The sequence below is a fragment of the Physeter macrocephalus genome, unplaced genomic scaffold, assembly GCF_002837175.3.
Source record: "Physeter macrocephalus isolate SW-GA unplaced genomic scaffold, ASM283717v5 random_1537, whole genome shotgun sequence".
NCBI lineage: Eukaryota > Metazoa > Chordata > Mammalia > Artiodactyla > Physeteridae > Physeter > Physeter macrocephalus.
Genome location: NW_021146851.1, coordinates 1 through 23718, shown reverse-complemented (window position 1 = coordinate 23718; position 23718 = coordinate 1). Strand labels below are relative to the sequence as shown.

General features: G+C 49.2%; 2 protein-coding genes and 1 long non-coding RNA gene across 4 annotated transcripts; 2 read left to right on the top strand and 1 right to left on the bottom strand.

Annotated features, from left to right (window-relative positions):
* The first annotated feature begins 2500 nt into the window (after positions 1-2500).
* On the top strand, positions 2501-12029 carry LOC129391955 (uncharacterized). 2 transcript variants are annotated; one of them, XR_008616878.1, is made up of 3 exons: positions 2501-3426; positions 5588-11092; positions 11448-12029. It is a non-coding gene; the product is annotated as an uncharacterized lncRNA (long non-coding RNA). The 2 variants fall into 2 exon arrangements; XR_008616877.1 differs by having other exon boundaries at positions 2614-3426; positions 5588-10767; positions 11029-12027.
* A 2455-nt stretch (positions 12030-14484) lies between these two features.
* Positions 14485-20690, top strand: PPIB (peptidylprolyl isomerase B). The gene is made up of 5 exons (XM_007120693.3): positions 14485-14675; positions 15413-15526; positions 16239-16332; positions 19426-19610; positions 20360-20690. Exons 1-5 carry the CDS (start codon positions 14541-14543, stop codon positions 20480-20482), a joined length of 651 nt encoding a protein of 216 aa, XP_007120755.1. The 5' UTR covers positions 14485-14540; the 3' UTR covers positions 20483-20690.
* A 69-nt stretch (positions 20691-20759) lies between these two features.
* SNX22 (sorting nexin 22) lies at positions 20760-23389 on the bottom strand (the record flags this gene model as incomplete). Its single annotated transcript, XM_028487122.1, has 5 exons — positions 20760-21454; positions 21923-21990; positions 22219-22251; positions 22642-22736; positions 23222-23389. Coding segments are annotated over 5 exons (486 nt in total), but the record flags the coding sequence as incomplete, so codon positions are not given.
* Between the last annotated feature and the right edge of the window lie 329 nt (positions 23390-23718).

Sequence of the window (23718 nt, the reverse complement as noted above, 5' to 3'; positions counted from 1 at the left end):
ACTTATCACGGATGTGGCCTGAGCATCAGGAGTTTTTTAAGTTCCGGTGATTCAAATATGTCGTTGAGGTTGGGAACCACTGTACTGCGTCTGATGGCAATGTCTGTGGTCTGATCCAAACATCGTCTGGGCTTGAAAGATGGCTGCGCCTGTTCCCAGCCCCACCTCACTTCCAATTCACCGTTGCGGCTATTACTTTGAAGGCCAAAAGTTGAGCTCTGGATTTCATATTATACTTTGAATACCAGGATTGAATGGGCTTTAGTCTTATAATATGCCCTATACAGAATTATCTTTGAACCCATTTATCTCATTTCATTTTGGTAAATGTGTACACTAATTGTGTATGTGAGTGTGGTGTTTGTGTTCTGTGTATAAGATAGGGGACCAGTCACACACACAGATTTCAATCTGGTGTGTTCTGTTCTGGTATAATCTAAATTCTAGATGTAAAGAGAATTTAAAGTCTCCCCATTTAGCAAAGACCACTGTGCCAGGTTTGAGCCTTCTGAAAGATGTGGAGACCAGAGGAGAGCAATCGTATTTGACCAAATGTCATCCAAAAGCTCATGGCTTAGGACATTTTGTGTGGCATTTCCCCCAGTGATTTCATGAGCTACCAATCCATCTTGTCCAGGGAACTGTCAGGGCACAGCCATGTGTTTTTCTTCTTGGCCTTCTATGTATTGGTTGGGGGCGGGGGAGCCATGTGTCCATCTGCTTGATCACTTTCATGGGAAGAAGTCACAGCTAGAGAAGCACAGGGCATCCCACACAGCTCCTCATTGCACACAGCTGTGATGCCATTTGTCCATGCAGCCTGCTTGTGGAAAAAAGGGGGCTGTTGCCTACATTAAGATTCAGCTAGAGTACTGGGGAAACAGTGTGGAAACCTTCACTTCCCAGCTTTTGATTTTGGGTTCCTCAGCCAGCTTTGTTTCGTGTAAAGGAGGAGAGAAATAACAGGGTCTCGTTTTTTTGTTCTGTAAACAGAATAAACATCTAACTTACCCTTTTCTCTAGATATAGGACACATGTCCTTGTTTAAGGGTGATTGGAAGGGTAGTGAGGCAAGGCAAAGCTTTTTGGCTGATTTTTGTTATGGTAAGAACACAGGAATTTTAGGTTATCCACTGACTTTAGCTACAACTTAGCAAGTGTGGACCTCATTTTCTCTGAGAATTAACAAGAATGGGATTTAGGCCTTTTTCTGGCAGTTATACCTTAATCTGAGCAGTGACCCTCCTCGCTAGTCACCTCCTAATAAGATAAAGTGTTTCTTAAGCTTGTTTTCCCCTCTAGAGAAAGAGCTAACTGCTGGCTGCTTTGGTCAGGCATGTTGGTCTTATAGAAAGGCTAGGGACTTCTCTTTCCCTCAGAATATTTGGGAGGTTAACTTAACAAATTGCACGGTAAGACTTCATGTGGGAACCAAAATGGCTTGGCCTTGGTGCCTGATTGAATTCTTACAGGCAGGATCATATGCTCTTTCTCCTGCTACCTTCCTGGAAGTTGCCCGGGAAAGCCCACTCTTGGAGCTCCCACCAACTCTTTCTGTTTTGCCTTAGCCCTCACTGAGATCCAGCTCCCACCTCGAGGCTTCTATCAGGCACCTGTCCCCTCCACTTCAGTGTGGGGACCAAGTGGCCTGGGCCTACTCACCCTGCCTTGACAGAGGAAGAAACTAAACACAGACACATACTGCATGTTTGCATGGCTCACAGGGAGTCGCTTCCATCTCACCTCTGTGGACTAATATCTCTCTTTCTCTCTCTTCCTTTCTGTGTTTTTCTCTTTACACACTCTGTAGCTGCCTGAAAATGCTCAACCTGTGGTGAGTCCCTCTCTCCAGTCCACATGCTAGGGGAGCGGACCAGGCTAGGTTGGGATTGGCAAAGCCAAACAAAATGCCTTAGGAACACTCAATGGCTCCTGTATGCCACCTTGTGCCATACCCACCCAGACTGGGGAACTAGATCCACAAGGTGGGGATGGGCAGGCCTGTACCTAGCAATTAATCTGTTCCTTTTTTCCTTCCAAACCCACCACAATGCAGCCTCCTCCTGTCAGAACGATATCCCACAGTATCCAAAATTGTCTCTTCGTTTTTAGCTGAGTGAATTTTTTCTCAAATTAATATGGCTAGATATTATCAGGCAGAGAGGGACAGAGGTAAGAAGACCAGATTACTGTACCAGTTGCATAATCAGAATCTAATTATTCCTCACAACTCCAAGGACAGTTGTTGCCAGATAATCTCACATTCTGCGGCTCGGTCTCTAACCTTAAAATTAGCAGCTTTGGAAAAATCTGTGACTTTTCTTTTTGGTTCAGCTGGTTCTTCCATCTGTAGAATATGAGTATCTCCAAATAAGAGAGCTGCTTCTTGGGGGAGAGATGGACATTTTGTTGTTGTTGTTGTTTTGAGTTTTTGTTTGTTTTTCATTTATTGTCTTTTTTTTTTCCTTTTCTTTTCTTTTCCCTTCTTATAAGAGCTTATAGTGGGCCAAGGGCCGACTTGGCTAGTGAGACATTGGAGTCTCTCTCCCAGTCCTGGAGAAGGTCCCTTGAATGCACTTTTGGGGCAGCATGCGGGTCTTGAAGGGGAAGCCCTGGTGGCTCCACGGTGGGTGGGGCGCGTTCTCACTGTAAGGCAGTGCCCTCCCTGCCTCGCTCCCTGGGCATTGCCTGTGAGCTCCAGGTGCTCGTGAGCTGATTGGTCTGCTGCGGTCTGGAGCCAGAATCTCCTACACTGCACGTGTGGGATAATATTCCGTGTGGTGATAACAGTCTGCTGGCCTCTGTGACTACCTTGTTTCTACTGGTCTTCAGTAACTGAGTTGGGCACTGGTTTCTGTACCCTAACTCTCTAAGCCAAGTTGCCTACAGGGTTTCCCAAGGGACAGAGATGTATTGAAGATAAAAATTGGGTTTTATGGAGATAGAATTTATAGTATTACGGTATCAAGGAGTACATTTGGCCTATTTATTTAGCAAACGTGTCTGTGTAATCTGACATCATCGTGGTCTGTTTTTTCCTGTGAGATGTCAGTCACATGATCCTGACTGCAAATTCACGGCCTACTTTGTGCTCATCCACTCTGTGCTTGGAACTCTAGGGGGTCTCAAGGCCTTCCCCAAAGAGCTGAAATACAATCTACCTGGAGAGATAAGACATGCATGCTTGAAAGGACACTTTTATGATATTGTCCCTTGAGAGGTCAGTGTTGACAGGGATGGTTAAGGAAGACTTGATGGATACTGTGGGGCTTAAACAAGGCATTAGAGCAAGGGAAGAATGTACAACAAGTACAGCAGAGAAACGTCGTAAAGGAGTAGCTGAAGGGAGAGCCGATCAAAGAATCAGCTGGAAGGAAACCTAAGACACAAGAAGAGTTCATCACTTGCCTTCAGTCTCTTCTGAGAGTAAGACATCTGTATGGAGTCAGTCAGTGGGCTTGGTCTGGGGTCTGACCAAGGTTAACAGGCCCTATTGCTGGTAGTCACCACAGAAACCAAAGAGTTGATTGTGGAGCCCGTTTCCTCATGGGTAAAATTACTAAAAGCCTCTGCTACTGCTGAAGTTTTAACTACGGTAACTAGCAAAAATTAAGGCTCTAAACCATAGCTCACACTCTCCTCCAGTCAGGTGAATTCAGCTTTGCACATCAGGTTATGATATGCTTACAAGTAGATATTAATTCTTATGACTTGCCTTGGAGGAGGTAAAAGAGAAATTGTATCATTTGAAACGGACCAAAACAGTATTTCAAACTTTTTAATGATTGTTCTTAACTTAAAAACACAAAATCATCATCTTAGCATCCTCCAAAAAGCATAAGAATAAAAATTGACTTAAATGTTAGTGATCCCTCTGAAAATCATGGTTAACAGGGAACAGGTAGCTAGCTCTGTTGAAGTACTGGTACTCCCGTGAGATTTAATTCACCTTATTTAATAATTTCTGGACATTCAGCTTGAAAGAATGTCTGTTTTCTAAAGCATATGAACAAAAAAATGACCTTTTTTTAAAATCCTTCCCCAGGGATTCCCTTAAGGACTGAAAACAATCAAAAGTGTTGGTCATTTGTATTTAAAAGAGTTTATTCAGCCTCTAAATACAAAGGACACTTTGTTTAGTGACTATATTGACACCCATTAATAGTACATCACATATGTCATTATACTCTTAGAAAATCTTTTTTAAGACTCTCTTAAGAAGCTCCTATTTCCAACATCTCCATGTTTAATTCATTCAGTTATGGTTAAAGCCCATCATTTTGTCTGTGTAAACATCTATTTCTGCATTCTAAGAAGACACTTTCTCCAAATTTTTGATGACTAGTCCATCGGGTGTGGGAATACAAAGGGGTCTGACTAAAAAAGGGGGGAGTCTTAGCCACAGTGGAGGACTTAGGGGTATGCGGAAGTAAGCAACAGCTCTTTATTTCTGTATGAATATTTTTGACATTAAACCCAGAAGGATAAGGCAAAAGACCCAAAGATAGTTTCTGAGAAAAGCTTTCCTTTCAAGGATCCAGCAAGTCTGAGTGACACTTCCAGATTACTCCCCTCCATCACATGGCATCTTTGACTCATCCACCACTTTCTGCCCCTCACGTTCTCATTTCCCATGTGTCAGCTTCCTGGAAAGGTCATATCTTTTGCACCAGCCATGCCACAGCCCTCATCACCCCCTTCTGGAATAGTCGCTGCCTGAGCAAGAGGGGCTTCCTGTTCCAAAGACAGCAGTACGGAGCAGGTACCCGAGCTAAAGGGTGCGGCAGAGCTGTGGCTGTTGAAGGCATCAGGCCCCAGCCCCACCCTAAGCAGGGTCAGTCCTTGAACCCAGTCTGGCCCAGCAGCAGCCTCCGGAAGCTAAGTTGAGGAGGACCCTGAAACCCGATGCTTCCTGGTGATCAACTGTGGCATTGATCCTCTCCAAATGAAGAGTAGGCTGTGCTGATTTCAGTTAAAAGATCTGGGCTCACACAGTTATTAGGGTCAGGGCTTCTCCTGCCTACGCCAGGTAGCTGGCTGGGGCCGGGGATGAGATTAGAGAGACTCCTTAATCCTTCATTGGTAGCATCGTGAGAGCCTCCTAGAGTTCCATACATCATACTTTTCTTGGCGTTTGTTTGCCTTAGTTTAGCCTCCGTACCCACTGACCTCCGAAGTTGCATTAAATAATTTTGCCCTCTGTATCAAGGGGCAAACAGTGCAGGCTCTTCTCACGCAGCCCTGAGGACCCCCAGCCTTGGTTCGGTATAAAGGAGGATGAGACTTTCAGGTTGGGGTGTTAGACTGGGAAATAAGCCTTCTTCATCCTTCTTCCAAAAATGCCTGCTTCCGTCCTGCTGCCTAGCCTGCAGCACTTTGATGATTAGGTTTGGAATAAAGCAGCTCTCTCCTTTGGCTTTCCTGACAGACACTGCCCACTGCCTCCAGTGTGTGCACTGTAGATGGCGGGCGACCCTGTGGGCGGGTGCCAGGGGGAAGTTCCACCCCTGCAATAAGCAGAGGGATGCAGAACTCTGTTGGCAGCTGCGGGCCTCCCGTACTCACTTGTGGTCTTCTTGTGCTCCAGGTGCTGCTGCTTCTTTAAGAGGAAAAGGAAGAAGACTGCTCAGCGCCACAAGTGACCCGTGCCTCCCAGGAGTCCTCAGGCCCTGGGGACTCTGACTTGATTACACCCGCAGCTCCTGCCATTTCTCATTGGAAGGGACTCCTCCGTGGGGGAGGGTGGAGATCCAAACCAAAACGAAGAAAAACAGATGCCCCCAGAAGGAGCCAGTGCGGGCAGCCAGGGCCCAGTGGGTCAGTGGCTGCCCCGACCTGCCTGAGGCTCTGAGCAGGTCCCAGAGCCACTGGTCCTCCACTGCTTACCCTTGGGGCTGCCTGGTTGACTCTCCTTCCTATTGTTTACAGTGAAGGTGTCATTCACAAAAACTCAAGGACTACTATTCTCTCCCCTCCCCTTAGTTTACTTGCTCCTGGTTCTTGCCCCACCCTCAACCCTCTCCAGCATAAAAGCTAATGAGCTGAAGGCTTTGTCTGCTGAAGGAGCTTGAGAGGCTGGGGGTGCGGCCAAGAAGGTAGGAGGGAGATGCAGGCCAAGGCTGGAGGAGAACCTTCTCCGCCCACCAGGTGTGTCTGGCAGTATGGCTCTCCATCTTCCTCTGTGCCTGTGCAGCCTCCATCCCGAGCTGGCCACGGGGTGCAGGTTACTCCCTCCTTCCCTCTTGTGAAGTTACACTGTAGGACACAAGCTGTGAGAAATCTGCAGTCTACTGTCCCTGTGTGTTGACGTTCTTAGCTTTCTTGACAAGCGAACTCTGTTCTCCAGACAGGAGTAGAACATTGCAAATTGTTCTGAGCAAAGGACAAAAAAACCTGACTTTATTGCACTTTTAGTTGTTTTTTTTTTAAACAAAAAACAAGGCAGATGCATATTGTGTCTGGTTATATTGGGAGTTTTACTTTTTTTTCTGTTTTGAGGGGGATGGGGCCAGCCAAGCCATTCAGAGAGAACATGGGTCCAGAGGACATTCTCAATGGAAAGAGTTGGGTCTGCAGCACCCAGAAGAGAAGAAGCCAAACTCTGTGTCATTCTGAGTGAACCCTCAGGTTGGCAAGGAAACATACTTGAATTTTCATTCGTCTTCTCAGCTGCTGAAGAATGTCCCTTCCAGAGCCTCTTGACCTCATCAGCCTGCAGTTCGGACAACCTAGCTCTCCAGCACATGGGATGAGCCAGCCAAGCCAGACTGTGACAGGAGACAGTTCATCCCAGAGAAGGAGATGCTTAATAAAAAGAATCTGAAATATCTGTTTCCTCCACTGCCAGGGACTTCCAACTAGATAGCCATGTGACTTCCTTAGTGACTTGGGGGACAAAATTAGTGATGAAACAGCCACCACTGTATTGCCACTAGTGGACAAGAAGGAGGAAAGTGATCCTGCCTTCCAACTGCCAGAGGAACCTCAGGATTTGGCTCATCATAGGGCCAGGAAATAAAATTGATCTGTACTGTTTGCCCCAATAGCTGAGTTACAGCATTTGGGCTGGCCTGCCTTATCAGAAACCAAGTACCTGCAAATCTTCTTCCAGCAGGTCCATAGCCGCAGGCTTAGGCCTCAGTGTATGGGGCTATAGTGAACAGGAGGGTAAGATTGGTTAGTGCTGGAAAATTCCTGGGGAAAGGAGACTGAAATGAAAGGTGTGAAATTATCCTCTCACTTGGACTTAGACTCCTTCTAGATGAGATGGCCACACATCTAGAGCCTGTTCTCCCCGGTACACTCTCCATGTCCAGACACGCTGCCATGAAGGGTCTTGGTTCCTCATTCACTGCTTGAAAAGTCGCCAATGTATGGAGTTAATAGAACCTCTCATGCTTGATTTTCATTTGAGATGAGTGACTTATCCAAACAGTGACTTCTCATTCCAGATGTGATCGAGGAGAAAGGATTAATTACATCAGAGAACGAGGTCTTCTATCTGGGGGTAGAGAGAGCTAACCATGGAGGACAGTGGCTGGTGACCTAGTCTGGGGGTTTTGGGAACACGGAAATCATTGCCTCTGGCTTGAGATGTAGGGCTGTCTTTTGGACTGGAGGATGCAGACACACTTTCTGGTAGTTGGTATTTTCTGACAAGTCCCTTGATGTGTCTTACATGGAGCAGAGATAGCGGTAGCGTGGATCAGAGTTACTGGGCTTCACCTGTGTTCCACTGGTCCTTGGCTAGGAAATATCACTTCACTGGCTTCAAATTTGCCTAGCTTATATAAAGATTGTAATCTTTCATTTCTTTAAAAGAAAATTTCCTATAAACAGAACAGAATGGCTGGGAGATGCAGGGTCACACCGCTTCCCCACAAGAATTTTCAATATTGGGGTTTGCTTCCTTGACATTAGCTGGTGGTTAAGGCACTGTCACGGAAACTTACATAGTTTCTCAGTTGGCATTTGGGTAACTCTTCTCAATTTGGGTAACTCTAATTTCCCGTATAGAATCTTGAACCTCCACATCCCTGTGTAGAAAAAGCCTTGCTTCTCATGGGAGGGCAAGAGGAAATGGTGGCAAAGTCTGGAGCATCCCTGGCACCCCTTACTCCACTAAGTGCCTCCCCACTTCCACAAAAAAAGCAAAGGCAGTTACCAGCTTGGCTGCAGGGCAAGCCCTCTTGCAGCTGGGTTTGTGACTTTTTCAGGGTCTTAACTTTGTTTTAAAGGCTCGCTATTGCAGGATCGAACCTGAGCAGTTGTGGGGTTCTTCCTAATGCACTATTCTCACTCTCTGCCCCCCTCAGATCTCTTACTAGGTATTTGATTTTTCATAACAAAGGTGAAGAGCCCAAGTCCTTCTGGCATGCACAGTAATGGTGATCCTCTCAGGGCCATTGGTACTCCAGGGTGGTTCCAGACCCCCGAGAGAGTCTACTGTGATCTTCCTTTAAAAAAGAAAAAAAAATTTTTTTTTTTTTTTCTTTTTAAGAAGGATACCTAAGGAGTAACGTGGCCACATCAGTTTCATCCCCATCAGCACATCCCATCAGGCCTCCCTCCTCAGCCCCGCTGCTGTCGTTGAGTAGCTATATTCCTCAGCCAGGGCCTCGGGGTTGGGCACTCCCTCCAGCTACCGCCCACCCAAATCCACTTGCTCTGTCGTCTTTGAGCTTCCTTCACTCCATAACCGTGATACCTAGGGATCTTTTTCTTCAGGATTGATGCAGTTGCTGAGTTAGCATTAAGCACTAACAACATTAGGGTTTCTCCCAAGCCCTGCAGTCCTTCAGGCATTGCATCCTGAGCAGATTGAGGCAAGCAGGCCAGGAATCCACCAAGACGTAAGGGATCCTTCCCTTGTGACCAGAGCATGGCTGTGTCTGTGCAGTACGGGTTGATTACTTGCTGTGCATCCCTTGGCGTTTCCCAGTGCTTTCACTCCAGACTGCTCTGCAAGGATGTGCAGAGTGTGCCAGCAGCAGCATGCTTTCATGTCTGCCTTAATTAACATACTCCTGCCATTTGGGGTCTGTCTAGGAGGAAACGGTCTAGGAAGGTACAAAGTCAGGTGATGAGGTTGGCCTCCAATTAAAGCCCCATTTTTATTTTGGGATATAGGGTGATGGAAGACAGCAGGATCCTGAGTTTTCCAGTAGAAGTGTTGATTGCCTGTTCATCCTCAGTGAACTCCAAGTTCGTAGAAACAGCCCCTGCCATTAGCCAGCAGAGGTGTCCATCGCCTCTAAAGTACCTTCCAACCTGGTTCACTGGAAATGTACATTGGGAGTACGTATTCAGTGTTGGTTCTCAGTGTTAGTAACCACTTCTGCTGTCAGAAATGAGCGAGGGTGGGGCTTCCCTGGTGGCGCAGTGGTTGAGGGCCCGCCTGCCGATTCAGGGGACACGGGTTCGTGCCCCAGTCCGGGAGGATCCCACATGCCGCGGAGCCTGCGCGTCTGGAGCCTGTGCTCCGCAACGGGAGAGGCCACAGCAGTGAGAGGCCCACGTAACGCCAAAAAAAAAAAAAAAAAAGGAAATGAGTGAGGGTAAGGTTATGTCAGAGTGGTTACTAAAGATCGTAGCCTTAACTTTTTTTATGCAAAAGAGACAACCTGCTCCCCCTCCCAGTGAGCAGTATGGCCTGCATTTTTCAAAAATAAGTACTTCCATGGCAGCCTAGAAAGGATCTCCTCTAAGGAACTTGATCTTTCTTCTGATGCATCTCTCCCAAGTCTGCATGCCTCATGTGTCGCAGTCACCTCTTCCATTTTCATATTTAAACTAGTTTTCATTCCCAGTGAATTGCCCTGACAACATTGTCTCCAGTGTCAGAGCCATGTTAGGGCTAGAATTTCTCAGATCGGGAGCTTGCATTGTCCTACAGCCAACATTGCCTTTGTCAGGCCACTGCCACCAATCCACCATTGCCCCAAGGTGGGCAGATGAATTCCAGAAACCCTTAGGGAGCCAGGATAACTTGGCACCCCATCTGGATTGGCCTGAGCAGCAGGTACTTGTCTCTGGGGTTCTTGCTTTTGCCAACTTCAGGGCTCCAGGAAGGTCCCCTCTAGAGGTTGATGGCCAGTGACTCCCAGTCTTCCCCATGATGGGTTGGTAGGAATCAAAATGGGATGCCTGTGGTTTTGTTTTCTTGGGCGTTTGTTTGTTTTTGATGGGGGAGGGGAGTGATTTTGTTTCTGAATAAGAAAAAGAGGAAACCATGGCTCTTTTGAGGGTTTACAGAGTTTTAAGCAGTGTTTTAGCCACAAATAAGGAATCTTGGAAGTCTTTGATCAATTAAGCAGTCTTAAAAATGTTTTTCCTAATTCCTTTTGCAGGTGACTGAGTGCAAAAGAATAGGTTTCTCCATTGTATTCAGAATAGTAAGTAGGTTCCCTGGATATAGATGGTAGTGGTTGACATATTTCCTCAAAAAGCGACCAGGACGTCCACTCCAGAGTTTGTTTGTAGCTCAGCTTGTATTACAAAGGAAAAAGTGAACGTGTACTCCATATATTTCTAGTTTGATTACCAAACTCAGTGTTATAAAGAAACCTCAGTTCTGTGGACAGAATTTATGTTGTTACTTTTCTTTTTTTACTTCTCACAATCATCTTTCCAGTGCCATCACCACCTTCAAAGCAGAGGGTTATCCATGGTAAGAAATGGGGATGCAGTGCAGTCGTCCCAGTAACACACACAAGAGGACAGCTATCCTGACTGCCCCTTCCCCGCAAATCCCCTCTTTCAGAGCAGGTGAGACATTTTCAGTGTTCCTCTTTATGAGCTACAGACCAAATCCCAGGCCAGCCCTTACACCGAAAGCTTTTTTAAGAGGCTTATCAATCTGTTAGGAATGTCTCAGGAAGATGAGCCATTTCTTTGGCGGGGGGTGGGGGGGGTTACGGGGGACTGTATCTACAGATGGGTGTGTGTGGTTATATTTGTATGCGTGTGTGTGTCTGTGTGTGCACGTGCGTGCCAGCACTCATCTGTATGCATTTCACTTCCATAAAGACTCACAGCCCAGGTTGCTGGGACCATGTGTTCCTGAATATTCTCGGAAGTAAACAAGAAACAAGTGAGTTTCTCAAATTGGTGTGGAAGCAAGCTGGCTCTGGGAATGAGCCCCATTTATCAAGCAGAAGAGTAAACAGCAGAAAAAAAGATGAAACCAAAAATATTATAAGCCCCCCAATGGAAAATGTTCATTCATCAATTCCCATTGGATATATTACATGCTCTAATTTATTATATTATTATTTTGTCTGTTTCTTTAATCTTTGCCCATTGTACTTTTTAAAAGATGTTGGGATGTTGACTGCAATTTTTTCAGACTAGATAATGTATAAATCAGCTGTGGAAATCAGTTTTAATTGATGCGTGGATGTGTCTGATTATTGTTAAATGCCTTTTTTTTTAACCTTTTATTTTAGATACGTAATTTTGTTTCATAAACCCTGGCACTGGTCTGCAAAGCTCAGCTGTGAAAATGAAACTTGTAGTATTTTTAAACATGAATGTCAATTTCAAGTGTATTTGAAACGGTTCCTCCAGGAGAGAGATTTGTACACCATTAAGTAGAAACTCCTCTGCAGAGGAAGAAGCCTTCTTTGGAGTAAATGGAAATGGGTCTTGATATTATCTCAGAGTAGCCCATTTCCCAGGGCACCATGGAAAACACACATGTGATCTTTAAGTATACCTCTTCTCCAATCTGGGGAGGAAAGGACTCAGTTTGCACCCTTTTTGTATGTAAAATAAAATGTCTTACCTTTCTTGGCTAATTTTGCTTGTTTGGTTGGTTGGTTTGTCTGCTTTTAAGCTCTCCTGGTTCATTTGTAACGAAGAATCCGTCTAGGACTCTTAGTTACAAGGCTCCAGGAATGAAAATAATGCCTGATACTTTGGCATTCTTGCGTCATTCTTTTGGGTTGAACATTGCCCTCTCCTGTGGGTCACTTTAAAAATAAATATTTCTGGGGTTTCCCTGGTGGCGCAGTGGTTAAGAATCTGCCTGCCAATGCAGGGGACAGGGGTTCAATCCCTGGTCCAGGAAGATCCCACATGCCGCGGAGCAACTGAGCCTGTGCGCCACAACTACTGAGCCTGCGCTTTAGAGCCTGCAAGCCACAGCTACTGAAGCCCGCGCGTCTAGAGCCCGTGCTCAGCAACAAGAAAAGCCACCACAACAAGAAGCCCCCGCAATGCAACAAAGAGTAGCCCCTGCTCGCCGCAATTAGAGAAGGCCCGCGTGCAGCAACAAAGACCCAACACAGCCAAAAATAAAATAAAAAACAATAAATATTTCTGGCAGAATTTGGACATTCATCACTCACATACTAATTCCTGTATCCCTGTGGTTTTTAGGTGCTAGCACACCAGGAAGTTAGGATCTGCTCTGGAACAACTATGAAATGGCAGCTTTGTAATTCTGCTCTACTAATGAAGAACATCTCTACAGACAGAAGGTATAACTATGATGTGCATATATGGCACAAAACAACTGCCAGTCTGGCCATCATTGGTTCCAATTTTTTCTATTACTAGTCAGTTGCTACTTAACGATTTCTTCTTTCACTAGTAAAAAACACGTTTAAGATCAGCATGAGAAGGACCTCCCTGGTGATCCAGTGGCTAAGACTCTGTGCTCCCAATGCAGGGGGCCTGGTTCGATCCCTGGTCAGGGAACTAGATCCCACATACTGCAACTAAGAGTTTGCATGCCACAACTGAAGATCCCGCATGCTGCAACTAAGACCCGGTGCAGCCAAATATTTTTTTAAAAAATCATCATGAGAGAAAAACTTCATATTGAGAACACTGTATCCATCAAGCTTATTTTTTTCAAAGGTGGGGGGAGGTGGGGAGAAGGTTGCTTTTATGCTGTTTTAGCATTAATGAGTTCCTCATGTGGAGAAGGCTACTTTGAAAACATAGCTTGGTAAACAATTTTCTCAGTGTGGGCAGTGTGAGACCAGCGAGTGGGGAAAGAGGCTTAAGAGACCCAAAAAATGAAGGAGGAGAGGAAGAGGGGGTTGAAAGCTCATCTTTCTCAGTGCAACAGTTTTACCGAGAAGAAACTCCACCTCACTGAGAGGTGGTCTGGATTGAGGTGTGAGAATTAGAAACAGCAAATGTTATTTGCATTTATTTGAGAGAACTGTCTGCTGAAGCTCTGCAGTCCGCCTGCAGTGACCTCAGTGTAAGGAAGGACAAGGTAATGTCAGTGGCCATGCATAACCTCAAACTCAGGTCGGCACCTTATATAGAGACCAAATTGCCAAGTTCGACTATAGAAATGGAGCCATGTCTACCTACAATCTGGGCTGTGAAGACCAGGAACTTCTGTAAAGTTAATCTTTGAAAATTAAAGACATTTAATAATGTCATGGTTCCGAGCTTTAGAAAGATGTCAGTGGCAATTTGTGTGTGTGTGTGTGTGTGTGTGTGTGTGTGTGTGTGCTAGACTCCCAGTACTGAATTATATATGTTACAGACTGTTGGGAACAAGAGTCTTTGGAGCCCTGAAATACTGCTGGGGGCGCATCTGACGACTACTCCGGACCTTCCTGGAGGTTTCTAGAAAAGAGGGACTCAACCTCAAACCCTTGCAGATATTATTTCCCACCTCAGTGCTAACGTGACGGCTGTTCCATCCAGCATTTGTTGAGCACTTAGCCCTGCAGCAGTTGGGGGAGCTGTATACAAAGTAAGAGCAACACAGTCCGTTTCTCACCAAAATAAACATAAAAATTTTAAAATGTAGTTGCTTGGGAAAACAGGTAAAGAAAGGATGTTAAGAACCAGAGTATACAATAGTGTGTGTTGACTCATACAGCAGCAAGCACAGTAAGAGAAGGGAGAGAAAAAAGGTAGGACACTGACAGGGATTAAGCCAAAAGGAAGTGGGTTTTGAAGCAAGTTTTGCAAGACAAACGGAGCTGTATAAGGTTATACTCTGGGTAGGCATAAACGTGCCCTGAGTTTTTGGAGGCTATAACATTTAAACCCAATTCGGTGTAACTAACCCTTGACTGGCCCAATACGGACAACAAGTGTCTTCTGCCCCATCCACAGACTTCCTAACTTAAAGCCTCGGTCACCACCTGCCAAATGACTTCCACTCGCGCAAAGGCGCGGCGGGCCACGGCGTCCCTCCGCTTGGGCTGGTAGCCTCTTCAGAAGCCCTATCCGGGGCTCTTGGAGGGGGTGCCGCCTTCCGCTGATCCCCTTCCTGTTGGTGGGCGTCGGCGAGCTGTGAAGCCAATGAGGCCGCAGTAACGTGGCAGCCACCCACGAGCCCTCGTCTCCGCCCGCCCAGTCGGTAAGCCGGGCTCCGCCCCCCCAGGGGGACCTACCATCTGGAGCCCAACCAGAGGGGGAAATGGGGCCTGCCTCCCTCTAGGAGGCCTGCAGGAGCCCCGGTTCCCCCCGGCTGCGCTCGGTGGAGGCGCCGGGCCCACGTCGTCGCGCCCCCACCCTCTTCCAGCCTCTGCAGCCCGGGCCGCGCTAGCTTCTCCCGGTGGATGCTGCGCTTCTCGGAGCGGAACATGAAGGTGCTCTTCGTCGCCGCCCTCGTCGTGGGCTCCGTCTTCTTCCTGCTGTTGCCTGGACCTTCTGCTGCAGATGAGAAGAAGAAGGGGCCCAAAGTCACTGTTAAGGTCCAGCCTCCCGTCTCCAGACCTGCCTGGCGAGGCCTGCCCTCCACCGCCTGGGTTCCGGCCTTGGCGCCTCTGGTCACACATGTCCGAGGCATTTCGGGTTCCAGAGCTCGGGCCCGGGCGTCCTCGGCCTTGGCTCTGCCCCTCCCTAGTTTCCCTGTCGTGGCCTCTTGGCGCCTGGGCCGTCCTCCCCCATTCAGACCGGAGAATGACCCGGACCCTCCCCGAGAGCCCAGCCCTGACCCAGGCGTTGGCGCCCGGGACGCGCAGCTGGGGCCGGCATTGCAGACTCAGAGCCGTCTATTTGCAGATACCCCACAGTGCTGAGGAAATGGTGAAAGATCACGCCTGCCAAATTGCCAGTCTTTTCTCTACGTAGGCCAGATTTTAGCCACTTCAGTTCCAAAGCACAGCAATGTAATAGTTTACACCTGAGTGGTGTGCTTAGGTTAGGCTCCCGTCTTTATGGTGTTTTGATGTTAAGTTTTAGAATCTGGGCCCATTATTTATTTAGAGCAAAGGTTGTTACCCTGTAGTCTAAGGAGAGTGTAAACAAACATATGGAGCTTTCATTAGATTCTCATGGGGTTTTTGTCGCCACCAAAATCAGATTCAGAAACAATGCTCTTAAAATACGGGTCTGTTTTCTCCCATCCTCCGGGTAGCTTCTTGGGCCCTCGGTTCCCTAGGAAGGACCCTTTTAAGAGGCTTAAGTTTGAAATGGTCTTTTTCCTCAGGTGTACTTTGACTTGCGAATTGGAGATGAAGATATAGGCCGGGTGGTCATCGGTCTCTTTGGAAAAACTGTTCCAAAAACAGTGGATAATTTTGTGGCCTTGGCTACAGGAGAGGTAAGTGGCTAGAGCAGAGGTAGCCCAGCTCACAGGCAGCGGAGTTGGCAAGTAGGGTTGGCGGCAAACTGAACTGCAGAGTGTGGCCCACCCATAGCAGTGGTCGTCACGGAGTACCAGCTGTGCCCTCTGGCACTGGGAACCCAGTATTATCATATCTTCCGAGTTTTTTTAAACTAAATCCAGAATTAGAATTTTTTTTTCTTTTTTTGAGAAAATTTTTCATCTTTGAGACGTTGCAGTAACCAAAGAAAACATCCAGGGAAACTAGTTTGTGGTCTCTGCACCAGAGTGAGGGGCCCAGAGCTTTCCAGGTTTTAAGGAAATGAATGCCCCATTTAAGAAAGTCTGCATTCCAACTTCCCATTGGGTCAGCAGGTAACTTTTTTTTTTTTTTTTCGTCAGTTTTCTTGCTTCTCTTCCTATGATTAGATTAGGAAAAAACGAGAGGGGAAAGGTGGAGGCATTATGTATGAAGTAGAAGTGTATAAAGGCAGAGGAAATGTGCGGTCTTATAGCCTTTCCTGGATCTGTGTGCTCCAGGCCTGGCCTTTGATAACTGGTCACCCAGTGGCACGTTGAAGGATGAATCTGCCAGCAGGGGTTTCTCTTCTGTGAGCAGTTGTTGTTGTGGGCTGGGTTCCTGCAGGGCCTGTTTAATGTCTGCCTGGTGCCTCATGCCACCTCCTCACCTTCTCATCCCCTTTTCTAGAAAGGATTTGGCTACAAAGACAGCAAATTCCATCGTGTGATCAAGGACTTCATGATCCAGGGTGGAGACTTCACCCGGGGAGATGGCACTGGAGGTAACCTCAAATTCTCTGGGCAGAGGGGTCTGTCAGTGCAGCCCCCAAGGTGGGAGGGCCAGGGAACCCAGTACAAAGGAGAGGGAGGAATGGGTTTCAGGTGGACATAAGAGAATCTCGCGCAGCTGGCAGACCAGCTGATCCAGGCCTACAGCCTCGGTGACTTGCCTCGCAGTACGCCCTGCGGGGAGGGGAGCAAAGTGAAACACCTGTAGGTGATTCTAGGTCAGGCATGCAAAGCTTGTGTGGGCGGCCTTGGAAGCCCCAGCAAGGGTGGGAGAAATTGCTTTCCTTGGCAGTCTCCCCCCAGAGACCACTTGGCAAGATCTGGCAGTCTCACTTGCACTACTTGTACAGTAGGACAGACAGACAGACAGCCTGGACTAACCAACAGGTCTCACCACACTTGGGTGCACAGCCTGCTGTTCCTCTAGACCGCAGCTGCAGCTCACCCCACCGATCAATATTTACTGGGCCAGGCTCTGTGGTGGGTGCTGAGGATGCAAAAACCAGTGGGACAGCAACTCCCTTTCACTTCCAATACCTGAAAAGTCACAAATGGGCTGTCACACAGCTTTTAGGGCTCAGGCTCTGTCCTCGAGTGGTTTATCGTCGAGGTGGGAAGAACGAGGAGAAAACACTATGAAAGTGACATAATACAAGATGTAAGTCATAGCTAGCTGGACGACAAAGACAAAGCAGACATGATACAAAAGCACTGTAATCGTGGAGTCACACACAGTTGGGTGTCTGCCACCTTCTTACTTTGTGACCTCAGGCAAGTGAGTCCTCTGAACCTCAGTTTCCTCTTCTGTAGAGTAAGTGGTAAGAGTTGTGGGTGCTGGGAGGGTGAGGTGAGATGTTGAGTGCATAGTGCCCAGCGAGTGGTAAGTAAAGTCAGCCGTCGTCAAAGTGCTGACACGTAAAGGACTCACTTTACACCAAGGTGATCAGGAAATGGCCTCATAAACGTGAGGACAGGTTTGAGCAGGGACAGATCTGGCTGGGGAGAATTTGAATGGGCAGGGAAGAGGCAGGGTTAAGGCGTGAGCTCAGGTCTGGTCTGCGGCAGGAGCTTGGCCAAAGGTGGGGTCAGGAGGATGGAAGTGAAGCTTCCGGGAGCCCAGAGTGACGGGCAGCGGCCAGGCCAGGGACCCGGGGCTTTGTCCTCCACGGAGTGAGGATCCGCTGAAGACTTGAATGGGAGCAAGGCCTGATCACAAAGGAGTTTGAGGGGTAATAATGTGGCAGATTCAGGACATGGACACAGGAGAAGCAGACTGGCAGGGCGGTTGGTGCAGCTTCCCCTGCATCGGGCGATGTGGGCCTGAACCCAGGGAGGATACCTAGTGGGTAAGAGCAGAGATTCGAGAGCCAGACCACCTTGGTTTGAATTCCAGCTCTGCTACTTCCCAGCTGGGGTATCTTTAACCTCTGTACCTTGGGTTCTTCATCTTTGAAATGGGGCTCTTAGCTCCTGCCTTACAGGGTGGGTTTTTTATGTTTCACATGCTTGCACCAGCCCTCTGGCACACTGTTCCCACTCTGAGCATTAGCCGTGATTGCAGCGGGGGTAGCAGGAATGGGAGAAAAGGATGAATCCGTGATGGGGGTGAGGACAACATTGACAACGTGCGGAGGAAACAAATGTCAAAAGAATAACCGAAGTCTGGAGAGAAAGATGACAAAGTATGTTGAGTTTAAAACCTTCACTATCCATTTAAGTTTGGGACTCCTTGTATCTTGGGAAAGTGATTGGAGCTAAGGATATAGATTTGGGGATTTTCTGGATAGCAGCAGTAGTTGAATTCCTGCAGTTCACTGAGATGTACAAAGAGGATTCTCACATGGGAATCCTCTTTTAAAAAAAAAAAACAAAAACTAAAAGAGTTGACAGTTTTATTTTCACATTTCACATTACAAATAAAAATTGCTTTTTTTGGTCCCACTACTCCCCTCCAAAACTATTCTCTCTCAGATAGGAAGGGGGAACAAGTCTTCCTTGTCATGCTCTTAGAAAACACCGCAAGTCACAGCACCGTGATCTCCTGGTGAAGTAGAACAAGTAATATAAAACTGATGTAAAGAGGCTCCCCAATCTCCTTATCTGTCTGGTTGAGTCCTTCCTGGCCAGGTGATTTTCAAACTTCCCACTTACTGTACAATCAGAAATACCTCCTTAGCATCAGTCTAGGACAGCTTCCCAACCTGGTTCCCCTCTGGGAACCACAGGATGAAAATACGTGTATCGAGGAGGAAAAAGGTTTCGTACGCAGATAAGTTTGAAAGGCGTTGGGTAAAACAAAATGAAAATTACTTCTTTGTTGCTGGGTTTCTTGGGCCCTCTAGTGCACTGTGTGAATCTCTAGGAGAGGCCAGGGACAAAGAAGGGTGCAGTATTTTGCAGTATTTCTCCTGGAACCAGCCTTGGGAACTTAAGTTAGGACCTCTGGAATGGGGTAGAGATCCTCTCTCGGCTCCACTATCTTGTATGCTGGCCCCAGACCCTCCACAGACAGACACAGTACACACACTCAGAGCCCCCTTTTATTTTGGTTCAGGCGTTGATAAGAGGCTCTTGACTTTCCAGAACTCAAATGGCGGCCCCTCTCTTTTGCTTCTCCCTGCCCTTCCCCACTCATCTTTCTTCGTGCTTTGGAGTGTCCTCGGTATCTTTTGTGCTCTTAGGAAGAAAAGCTGGTCAGCCACAGCAGTCCTCCTTTTCTGGAGGGTTCTTACCTCCCCTGCATCCTGCACAGCACCTCCCTCCACTAAAGTCCCCATGGCAGGCCTCTCAGGCCACAGCCGAGGTAGTTTTTAATATGTGCCATATTTGAAAGTCATAAAACTATATTCTCAAAGTAATCATCTTGTGAGTTATTCACTAAATCACCCTGGCCTCATGCCCCACTTGGGCTGTCAGTATGGTTTGGCTCCAGGGCCGGAGGGTAGGAAGGGAACAGCTTGTATGTCCTTGTACTCCACTGGAGCCTGGCCTGGCACGGGGCATAGGTTCAGCCTCTGGAATCCTCACCCCGAAGATCTGCTTCGTTGGGGCTCCCCCAGCTCCCCTGACCTACTCTTTCTTCCCAGGGAAGAGCATCTACGGTGAACGCTTCCCTGATGAGAACTTCAAGCTGAAACATTATGGCCCCGGCTGGGTAAGCATGGCCAACGCAGGCAAAGACACCAACGGCTCCCAGTTCTTCATCACGACGGTCAAGACAGCCTGGTTAGATGGCAAGCATGTAGTGTTCGGCAAAGTTCTAGAGGGCATGGTGAGTTTGGGGGGGCGGGGGGGACTAATCCTGGGCAACCCTGACCAGGGATCTGACACAGACCCCAGGGCAGGGGATCCATATATTTTATCCCTTTCCCAGAAGGGAATGTACAGATTCTGACCAGTGTTTATTTCTACAAACCTGGGGGGATTTGAGACTAAACAGCCTCTCTCTCTATGCCCCGAGTTCTTTTTTTTTTTTTTGGTCACACTGTCTAGCATGGGGAATCTTAGTTCCCCGACCAGGGATCGAACCCGTGCCTCCTGCCGTGGAAGTCCAGAGTCTTAACCACTGGGCCGCCAGGGAAGTCCCTCCTCCAAGTTCTAAATCCCTCCAGGCCCCAGGCAGAGGCTGGCCAGGAGGTCTCCGTGAGGCTGCACAATTGAGGACCCTCCATCCCGTCACTCAGTCAGGCATGTCCTGGCACCACCGTCGGTTGTACAGGGCCCAGCCGAACACGCTGTCCCGGAGAAGCCGCTTGGCGCCCTCTCCCCAGCACCCCCCTCCTCCTCACCCCTAGCCCAGCCTGGGTCATACTTCAGAGGATCGAAACTACTGCATCCTCCTGGTGTCAAAGCTGGGTTCTTCTTGCCCTGGGCTGGCACCCGGCCACGATGCCCTTAGGATTTTGGTGCCTCATGGTTTGTACGCTGTTCGTCACGTGCGGGTCTCAGCCCTCACGGCCGCACACTGGGGCGCATCTCTCTCGACCAGCAGACCGCCTGACACTCTGCCTTCCTCCCTAGGATGTAGTGCGTAAGGTGGAGAGCACCAAGACAGACGGTCGGGACAGGCCTCTGAAGGATGTGACGATCGCAGACTGTGGCAAGATTGAAGTGGAGAAGCCCTTTGCCATCGCCAAGGAGTAGGGCCCCAGGGACCTCTTCCCTTTGAGCGACTGTCTGTGTGGCCCTGTTGCCCTCCCGGGGGTGAAGAAAGCCCGCCACAGGGCTCCATGCTGCACTGGCCCTAGTGCTGGCATCTGATGGAGCGGACCCCGCCCCCCACATTCCACGGGCCCAGTTTTGTAACAAACTCCTACCAACACTGACTGATTAAAAAAGTGTTTTTTTATAATCTGCGTATGGGCTGGGTTCCGGGGCCTGCGGCACCCCCCCTCCCCCCCACCGACCCCAAGTCCAGTGCCAGCCTGTCTGGGGCTCCTGTGGCAGTGGTGCCTGTCCCCTCCTTGGGTTCTGGCCTGAACCCTTTCCCTCCAGAAATGAGGGAGAGATGAACACAACCCAGACATTTCCAACTGGCCACACAAGTCTGGGAGGGCAAGAGGAAACAGATCTGGACCTTCACAAAAAAATGTGCTACGCACAAAGCATCAAGCAGGAGCTTTTGCCCCTTGCTTCTGAACTTGGCTAGCCACCGTGCCTCAACCTTTGCATGTCCCCGCCCCGCCTTTCTCCTGATGTAGGTAAAGGAATATACCTGCACCTTTTCATAGCCCACCTCCAAACTGGTGGGCTATGAACATTCTAAAGGAATTCTCCCTTTATTCCCTATCCTCTGTTGTCCCCACCCTGGCCCCTGGGCTCTACGAGTGCAGGATTCTACTACCTCAGACACCAGTGCAGCTGAGTTCTGAGCCTGGAGGGGTGGAGGGTGGTGAGTCCGGGGTCCAGGCCAAGGCTGACACAGCCCATGTCCCTTTCATAGGACTGAGGTACATGACTGTCCTGGCAGGTGGCCTAAAGCCCTCTGGACTGGTCAGGGCATCGGTGGCACTGGAACAGGGTGACAGGCAGCCTCTGGCTGGGCTTTAGCTGTGCTGGCGCTGAAGCCATAGAGGCCCTGGAGCACACCGTTCACCACCACGTTGGGCAGAGGCTCTAGGACAGAAGGAAAACAGGAGTAAGGGGTAGGGGCTTCAGGGCAAGAGGAGGTGGGGTGGGCCTGGCTGCAGGCCTGCAGCCCCCTGAACTCCTGCTCATAGGCTCAGCACCCCCTGTTCCCCGAGAACAGGGGTCCCTGCCAAGGCAGCAGGTAGCAGCTGGCCACCTCAAATGAGGCCTTGGCATTCCCAGTTCACATTCTGTTCACATCTTGCTAAAGCTACGCTGGTAAGGAATGTAGACCAGGGGAGCCAAGCTCATTTCACCATGTCTACTTCTGGGAGGAAAATACAAAGCAGGCTACAGGGGCACAGGAACAGCAGGGAGGTGTGGCCCCAAAGGAGGGCAGTAGGAGGGAGATGCTGCCTAGGGGTCCTGGGAGCTGAGAAATATCAAGTTTACCCTCACTCCCACCCTGGTACCTGGGCCCTAAATGTGGATTATGGGTCAGAGGCACCTCCTCACCTGGGGATGGGATGCAAATATAAGGATCCATGCAGAAGCTGATAACAGGCCGGTGGTACAGCTGTGAGCTAGGAAGAAAAGGGGTCATGAACAGTGGAGGGAGAAACAAAAGTCTCAGGTTGGGTGGAGACTAAGGACTGAGATCACCAAGGACCCACAGAGGAAAAGTGGGAAGTGGGCTCAGGAGGCAACAACATGAAAACCTGGACCACGGGGACAGGCCAGAGACTTCAGGCCCTGGCATATGGCCACGAGGGGGCAGTAGGAACCCAGTGCAGACAGAGACTTTGACTTGCCTGCTGTTGCCTGGCAGGAACTCCCCCAGGGTGCTGAAAAGAAGAGAGAGGCTGTGAGCTGCCTGGGGATGCCCAGGTGGGTGGGGTGGGGGGTGGGGGGTCGGTGGAGCGTGTGGCAGGGGTGGAGATGCAGAAGCCCAGAATTTCACCTCCCAGGGGACTGCTGCTTCTATTTGTAACAAACTCAGCTCGGGAGGCACTTGGGGTAGCCAAGGTCTTCAGAAAACAGCCCCTCCACCGGGGTCAAGAAAGCCTACCGGGGAGGTTGTGTCTTAAAGAGGAAGAACCAGGCTAAGGCCTGGCAGATACAAGAAGGAAAGGGGCTTGGCCTCTAAAACCTTTCCTCACCTGCTGGCTGCAGAGAGCCCCTGTCCCCACAACACTGGGGCCCCTCTCATGCCAAGCACTTCTAGAGATGCTCACCCCCAGCTGCTGGCCTTGGGGACTATGGGCAAGTGGCGAAGATTCAGGAATTCCAGTAGTTCCTTGGGCACATCCTGGTTCAAGTATAGGATGCCCTGGAGAAGAGAACAGAGGCAACCTGTAATCAGATTCATCTGTGTAATACGCAGAACCTGGTGCAAAATGAAAACGTGTGGGCCCTTCCAAAATGATAAAGAATTTCAGGACAGCCAGAGCAGAGCATTAAACCAAGCTAGGGCCCCTCTGAGCACTGGCCCTGGGTGACTACACAGATTGGCCCATGAAGCCAGCCTGGCCTGCAATTGGGCATAACCGTGTGGGAGAGGGGGGGTAGGATCTCCACCCTTATCATGAGGGCAGCACAGGATCTCACCCTGGAGGAAAAGAGAGCTAGCCTTATTTAACTGGGACTACCTGTCTCCTGGTTACCTCACTCAATCCTACCAATTCAGAGAGGGATGAAGTACTAGAACATGGCCAAAATGTAGGTCCCCCTCACCCCATGCCCCCGCACCTCTCTGCCGGTGTCACACCTCTGGTCCAGCAGGCTGAGAGGCAACAGAGTGAGACCCACACACACCTGGATATAGGCCTCCAAGCTCTGCCGCCGCTGCTCCAGTCCTCTGGTCCTCCAGTTGGGCAGGCGTTTCGAGGGGAAGTCGGGCACTTTGGACAGTTTCTTGATCTGCCAGGAGGTTACCGCGGTGCGATCACAGCATCCCGACTGAGCCCTCAAGCTCACTTCATCCTAGCCAAGAGCCCTCCCCAGTCCTCCCTGCCACCCACACCCCTAAACTTCAGGCTGTACCCTGAGACACGCCCGCTTGATGAGTAGTGGTTGGGACAAGGGCGAGAGGCGCCCCCAACACCCCCGTCCGCCCCCAAGACGCCCGACGCCAGACCGGCCGCGCAGGGGCACGGGCAGCACGTGGGACCTGCCCCTTCGCGCCCATTCCGCAGCCCGCAGGGAGGTCTGAGCTCACGACCTGAGCTCTCTAGGGCCCGGTAATGGGGGTGGCAGAAGCTGGGGCCCGCCAGCTCGTCTGCCTGCCTCTCAGGGCTTGGGAAGGAGCCGGG

Excerpts from the sequence above, each read along its gene's own strand:
- PPIB (XM_007120693.3), top strand. The coding sequence starts at position 14,541 with ATGCTGCGCTTCTCGGAGCGGAACATGAAGGTGCTCTTCGTCGCCGCC. Across the intron at positions 14,676-15,412 it reads GGCCCAAAGTCACTGTTAAG|GTGTACTTTGACTTGCGAAT; the intron begins GTCCAGCCTCCC and ends CTTTTTCCTCAG. Across the intron at positions 16,333-19,425 it reads CCGGGGAGATGGCACTGGAG|GGAAGAGCATCTACGGTGAA; the intron begins GTAACCTCAAAT and ends CTTTCTTCCCAG.